Source organism: Camarhynchus parvulus, chromosome 15 (genome assembly GCF_901933205.1).
Source record: "Camarhynchus parvulus chromosome 15, STF_HiC, whole genome shotgun sequence".
NCBI classification, from domain to species: Eukaryota; Metazoa; Chordata; class Aves; order Passeriformes; family Thraupidae; genus Camarhynchus; species Camarhynchus parvulus.
The window spans coordinates 12413715-12421045 of NC_044585.1; the positions used below are offsets into that span (position 1 = coordinate 12413715).

At 47.2% G+C, this 7331-nt stretch overlaps 1 protein-coding gene across 1 annotated transcript; it reads right to left on the minus strand.

The window, feature by feature from the left end:
- Window positions 1–302: 302 nt before the first annotated feature.
- BRI3BP (BRI3 binding protein) lies at window positions 303–7049 on the minus strand. The gene is given in 4 exon segments (XM_030959131.1): window positions 303–4970; window positions 5949–6051; window positions 6847–7014; window positions 7017–7049. Coding segments are annotated over 4 exon segments (723 nt in total). The 3' UTR covers window positions 303–4551.
- Between the last annotated feature and the right edge of the window lie 282 nt (window positions 7050–7331).

Here is a 7331-nt window from a genome sequence, read left to right on the forward strand (position 1 = left end):
TCCCACAGGATCGGGACCCCCAATCCATACTGGGGCCCCCGATCCCACCCCATTCCTTCCCATCCCAGCCCACCCCGCCCCACCCCTTCCCTCCCATTCCTTCCCACCCCATCCCATGGATCCCATCCCATCCCACCCCAAGGCCCATCCCATGGACTCCACCCCACCCCATCCCATCCTACCCCTTCCCTCCCATTCCATCCCATCCCACGGATCCCATCCTATGGATCCCATCCCATCCCTTCCCTCCTACTCCATCCCACCCCACCCCACCCCTCAGAGCCTCAGCAGGCACCCGCAGCTCAGTGCAAAGTCTCAGTAAACATTTATTCGAAGCTTTGCCACAATACCTTAAGTTGATTTGTGAAACTGGTCTACAAATACTGAACTACGGAGTACATGGTTTGGATGGTCTGATAAAGGAATAAATAAAGGCATGTAAAGCTCTGTAAAAAATAAGTCTGGTACAGTTGTAACTACTTAACAGTATTACCAGTAGGATCTCGTATGTGTCTAGGATCAGAAGTGAACACACGGCATCTCTTCAGACCAAATCGTTTTTACATAAACAATTGTACAAACTGAAACACTGTAATCATGAAAGCTGATGTACAAAACAGGATGTGAAATCACTACCATCAGTGCCAACAACAAGTGCTACCACAGCAAATAGAACTTCTGAATAAAAGGAAAAGATCGGTTTTTACATGTGCTGTCATCACAGGTCGATGGAATTATCCAAAAAGTTTAAAATACATGCGGATACAATAAAACCTTTTATTTTCCAACCCAGACAAAGAGAACTCATGGTCACTTAACGCCATTAGCTGCCAAATACGGATCAGTATGTGAGGCAAACCACACTTAAACACTTCTACACCACCGAAGAGCTAAGGTTGATACTGGTCTATTTCCACACCGACGATGCAACGAGCCTTGAGAAGCAAACCACGAGGCGAAGGACGCGCTAGAAGCACAGCACTGAGCCACACCAGGTTTGTACACTGCACTCTGACACCCAAAAACCACTGGGGAAGCGTCACATTCCACAGGACACATCGGGTATCTACAGCTGTGTGCGTCCAGAGGAGCCGCCTGGCCGAGCGGGGAGAGCACTGCAGGATTGCAAAGGCTGGGTCCTAAAGCAGGCAGGTGAAAACCCTCCAGAGAGGGAAGAGAACTGCAGGATTGCAAAGGATGGGTCCCAGAGCAGGCAGGTGAAACCTTCAGGAATGGAAAAACACTGCAGCATTGCAAAGCCTGGGTCCCAGAGCAGGCAGGTAAAAACCTTCAGGAATGGAAAGAACCTTGCAGGATTGCAAGGGCTGAGTCTTAAAGCAGGCAGGTGAAATCTTCAGGAATGGGAAAAGCACCACAGGATTGCAAAGGCTGGGTCCCAGAGCAGGCAGGTGAAACCCCTGGAACCCTGGGGAGTTCCTGATCCCCACAACCAGAGCCCATCCTGGGCGCTTGTGCCCGCTGCTCACACGGGGATGGGCTCTCCAGTGGCCGCGAGAAGGTCCAGGAGCAGGTCCAGGCCCTGTCCTGCAGGAGCAGCCAGCTGGGGCTGTCCCTGTGTCACCACTCCCAGCAGGGCACCCATAGGCATGGCTGTGGAAGAGCTTCTCCCCTGCTCCATGAAGTCACAGCAAAAAGCAGGAGCTACCAGGCTTGTCCCATGCCCATCCTGGGCAGGTGTCACTGCTGAGGGCTGTCCCTGTGCCACCCCTGCAGGTGTCACCTGCCAGGGTTCGCCCACAGGTGACACAGAGCCCTGCCTGTCTCTGAGATGCTCTGTGGGACACAAAAGCAGTGCAGCCACTGGCACGGGTTTCTAAAAAACAGCAAAAACCTTCATGGATAAAGTAGATGGCCCAGTATGGAAAATACTTGTAAAAGGTATCTACAAAAGTTGAAAGAGATTAAATACAATACCACATTCATGTCCCCAAAAGCGCTTTCACTACAGTGCATGTTTAAAAATACAGAGCATTTTTAAAGTATATATTTATATATGTATATATATATATATATTGAAGATTAGATTGTGCTTTAAAAAAATCATTACTTCTGAATTTGACTAACGTGAAAACTGAGTGCTGGGAAAAATACTGATTAAAAATACCCAATTTTATATATACTGCTTTTCACATAACATTTTGCTATACATGGGATGCAAGTAAATATAAAAATACCATTTTTCAAGCAGCAGGGTGATCGAAATAAAGAGTATTAATATAGAAGGGCTGATTTTACAAAAGTAAGATAAATGATTAGACAGGGAGAAACTATAATCCAAATTAACTTCTATATAATACTTTCAAAGAAATCTTTATCATAGACAACTCTTAATATATAAATGTTCAGTATTTTTAACTTTAACGTTAAATACGGATTACACAAAATACAATCTATGCAAACTGACCCATGCACATTGTCCTAAGAAGGCAATGGAGCCACTGACACGAGCAAGGTTTGCAAACTTTGGTCCTCAGGTCTCACATTTGGCAAAACACATCAAGACCTGACAAGCTTTACTAGTCAATTCCTAATTTCCAGGTTGGCATTTTAGCCCAGTCCTCTGTGCACAACAGTAGGGAGAACTGAGTCTACAGGGAAGACTCTGTAATACTATGGAAAATGAGCTGAAAAAAGGAATTTACTGTCATTTACATTTCCAGCTTGACAAAATGGACTATTTGTTGCCATAGTCCCTATCTGATCACGGGAATGATTTTAAGTTGCGATAACCAGTTATTTAACAACTCTAAACTTGTTAATAAATGGGGTGCAGGGGGATTTACAGGTGACATAAAAAATTAAAATGCATTCCAACCGTGCCAAGTGCATATGAACTTCAACCGTGTTGAACCGAAGTGATCACCAGGAGTAAAGGCCATTAACATGGATTTAAAAATAACCCCCATGGAAATGCCACACACAGACCCAAAGAGGTTTAGGCAAGTAACACACACATTTCAAGAAGAACATTAAAACTTCAGCATAAAGAGAAAAATAAATTCGCCCCACAGTTACATTCAGTTAAGCATCACATCCAGAGGCTTTGCCCAGTGGAAGAACAAGCTGTGCTCAGCCTGTCCCACTGGAGCTGGCACGGGCAGGCACACCTGGGAACCTCCTCCTCCTCCTGGTTCCCTTGCTTTGCAGCCAGGCCCCATCCCAGACCAATTTTTGTTGCGTTTTTTGATGCAGCTGTTCGTTTGGACCCTATGGAATATGGAATGCTCCAGCTGTGCTCCATCCTACCCCTGGTGCTATCAGAACTGTGCTCATCACTAGGGGCAGGTGCTTCCCCTCCCTCCTCACATCTGTGTCCTTGCATGCTGCTGTTTCCAGGTGAAACCACATTCCAGGCTTCCTTCCCTGAGGTTCCCTTTGTTTCAGTAAACCAGCACAGCCAGTGATGCCCTACCAAGTAAGAAACACAGAAATCCTGCAAAATAAAAATTGCTCCAAAGCTCCACTGCTTTGAAAGAGAACCGTTTCCTACACCCTCCTCCTAAAGGTGACTCGCTTTTCCCAAAACCTAATGAGGACATAGACTTCAAGCAAAAAGCTCCTATAAAACTATTGTAATTTTAGAAAAAAATCCAGATCTTCCTGAAGATAATTTATTGCCGCTGATTGGTCCTGAGAAAGCTTTAAGCAACAATACATTTGCACGTGTTTTAACTGCTGCCTTTTCTGAGAAGGTACGTGGGTCCTGAGATTAAAAACCATGTTTTACTCTATGCACTTAAGCTTGGAAAATGCTTCACTGTGCAGATCAAATATGAATTACAATTTGTCACGCTACATCTTCCTTCTGTGCCAATTTATTAAAGCAGATTTCCTTCCAGACACTAACAAATTAAAGTTCTCGGGATGAAATGCAATGATAAAACGCCACACGTGTGCTTCCTCACATTGGACTGGCATTTAAGGACTTCAGATCTTCCTTCTCCCTCATTCCCCACCTCCTGTTAAAAGCTATGGTGTGAATTTTTTGGCCTGGATACCAGAAAATTCCTCATCTGATACTCTATGAAAGGCAACTTCAAGGCAATGAAATAAGCCAACAAAAACACAAAAACATTCACAACTCTGAAGAATAAATATGGACCCACAGCAGTTACTTCTCAATGGAAGTGCTTGGTAGCTTGAGATTTTTTTTTTCTTTTTAACTGTTAAAGTGTCAAATTTGCATATGTTTAACTCAATTTCAATATCTGAAAGACTACTCAATTTGCTTTTATAAAAACCTTACAAAAGATGTTTTTAAATGCTTGTAAAAGTAAGCGTTTATCTACTGAGAAAATTCTAGTACTGGATAAAACTCTGAATATACAGCTGAATTTTGTAAATGTTTTTTCTTTCTCCTAGAAGTCTAACGGCTGAGTGTTTAACCTAGATAAATTAGTCTTAGACATGATGAAAAGTTATAACTTTGCACACTTTTTACCATGTGATGTTTTGTTGCTTTGTAACTTCGGATGAGACAGTGCTTAGGACTTTTCCAGAGCTGGTGTTCAGTGGTCAGCGGGGGCTGGCTCATTGCTCACTGCCCCTATCCAGGTTCTCAATCACCCTGGAAAGGCGGATGTTCAGCAGTCTGATCTGGCTGTCCAGGTGGTCCATCTTCTCCTCCAGGCTGCTGTTGCTGTTCCTCCTCCAGTAAAACCCAACGGGGCCCGTCATGAAGTAGACGGCCACGACGAAGCAGAGGGGCAGCACGGCGTGCTCCGGGTCCCCCTCATACTTCTGCAGGATGTACACACAGGACAGGGTGAACAGGGCCACCCTGGCGATCCAGAAGAAGCGGCCAAACAGCATGTGCAGGAGATAGAAGAAGAATCCAAGGAACAGAGATAAAAACCAGTAGGCCAGTAAAATGGCACCGATCAGCAGGAGGGCACGGGTCGGGTTGTTGGCAATGGCTGCTGGGCTGAAATAATGAGTCAGGTTGGAGGCTGAAAAACAAAGGGAAATGTACAGGATGTTAATGAGAGTGGGCTGAAGGTGCACGGGGCAAAAAAACACAGAGCACAGCTCCAAAGGGTCACATCCTCAAGCAGTGGGGCAAAAACAGAAGCACAGCTCCATCCCCATAGCAATGGAGCAAAAACATGAGCACAAATCCAAAGGGTCAGACCCCCACAGCAATAGGGCAAAAACACAGGCACAGCTCCAAAGGGTCAAACCCTCAAAGCAATGGGGCAAAAACACAGAGCACAGCTCCATTCCCACAGCAGTGGGGCAAAAACACAGGCACAGCTCCAAAGGGTGAAACCCCCACAGCAGTGGGGCAAAAACATGAGCACAAATCCAAAGGGTCAAACCCCCAAAGCAGTGGGACAAAAACACAGAGCACAGCTCCAAAGGGTGAAACCCCCACAGCAGTGGGGTCATGGCACTGCTTTCTAAAGCAATGGGTAAAGCTGGTTCACCTATTTCTGGATGAACCTTCTTCGAATCACTGGCTCAGCTCCAAGGATTCAACTGAATTCATTCCAGGAAAGGTGCTAAAGGCTCTTTAAAGATGAACCACTCTAGAGCCTGAGGTCAAAACTCATACTGAGGTACAGATCCTGCTTTGTAAAAGCGACATTCTAAAGGCTCTCAACTGCACCTTTCCTTTCTCTAGTCCTCATTGATTTCCCTGCACTGTTCCTGGCTGTGTGAATCCATTTAATGATGACACCAAGGAACCAGCCGTGCCTGGTAATTCATTCTATACACATCCTGTAGATACACAGATGGAAATGGAATGGTGGGGTTCAGTCTCCTTGTTTGAAGATACTAACAGGAAAATCAAAGCCACGTGAAGCAGAGAGACACACCACTGATGGATGTTTAAGCAGCATGATAAAATGTAACTCTTTTCCCATTTGCTTGTAAACCCTGATACAGGCTGAGACAGTTCAAGGGTGAGCAGGCATCACACTTACCATCAATTCCAAGAACATCTAACAAATCAGTCCATATTCTCCAGAATGTGTCCATTAATACATCCACCCCATTCACAAACCTCTCTGTCAACCTTGAGAAAAACTGAGAAATAAAATTGAAAATTAAAAAAATTCCTCAATTCCTAAAATAACACTTCGAGACTTATTTGTCATGAGTAGAATTCTAATTCATTAAGCAAGATTTGCAGATTATTTTGTAGTCCCCATGAGAAAAATTGTAAATCTGATTTCTTTTAAACTCTGTGAATCGTGAATTTATGCGTTGCAATTATCGTTATTGTAGGTATTTTGGCATGTAAATGTATACGTTGGCAGGATTTAAAAATGCACTTTATTGGCTTTACTGTCATTTTGAAGATTAGAGAAAACACTATTACCAACAACTGGCAAAGCAAACCAAAGCATTCCTTTTATCGAGCAACGGAGAGAAGTCCCCAGCATCACACGCAAATGTCTCAGGTGTACTCAGAGGTCAATCCGACAGAATTTATTACAGCCTGAGGACAGCAGGCACAGAGGAATGCCCGCCTGCTTCCCTGCCAGTTCCGCTGGCCCCACGAGCACAGGATGCTCTGCCCTGCAGCCAGAGCGGATTTCAGCCGAGGGCTCCTCACCCAGCGGCCCGGCCGCCTCCCCACCTCACACCACCTTTATTGAAGCCTTTAGGTGCTATTTTCCCCCAGTTTACTGCAAGCCTGGCCTCCCGTTTTTCTCCCCACAGCAGCGCTCCTGAGGTCGCTGGCGAGGCCCCGGCCGGTCCCGCACCGAGCGGGGCGATGGGGACGCGGGGGTCCGGCCGCAGAGCCGCCCGCTCACCGCCGGAGCAGCGAGGCGAAGGAGCCGGAGGGGAGAGGGGGGGCGGCGAGCGGCACCTCACCTTCTGCAGGGCCCGCACGTTGTCCTCGCCGAAGAGGCCGCTGACGCCCTGGTAGAGGCCGCTGGCGGCGCGGCGCAGGCTGTTCTGGCGGTCGGCGCCGCGGCTCCGGGCGGCCCGAGCGCCGGGCCCCGCCGCGCCGAGCAGCAGCAGCAGCAGCAGCAGCAGCAGCGGCCCCGGAGCTGCACCCGCCGCGCCGCCGCCATGGCCGCCCCGCCGCGCCCGCCGCCGCCACAGCGCCGCCCGCCGGCCCCGCGCCGCAAGTGCGGCCGCACGGGCGGGGCTCCCGCGGGCGGGAGGAAATCACGGGAACGAACGGCCCTGAGGGGAGAGCGGAGAGCGGCGCGGCGGCGCTGGGAGAACGCGTGTTTTATAAATGGCTTTTCGCAAATATTCAAATAAATATTATATGTGTGCTGTTAGAAAGTTATGCTGTGTTAATTCTCTTAAGTAGTGTTAAATATAGTTTTAGATTTTAACAAAATGTT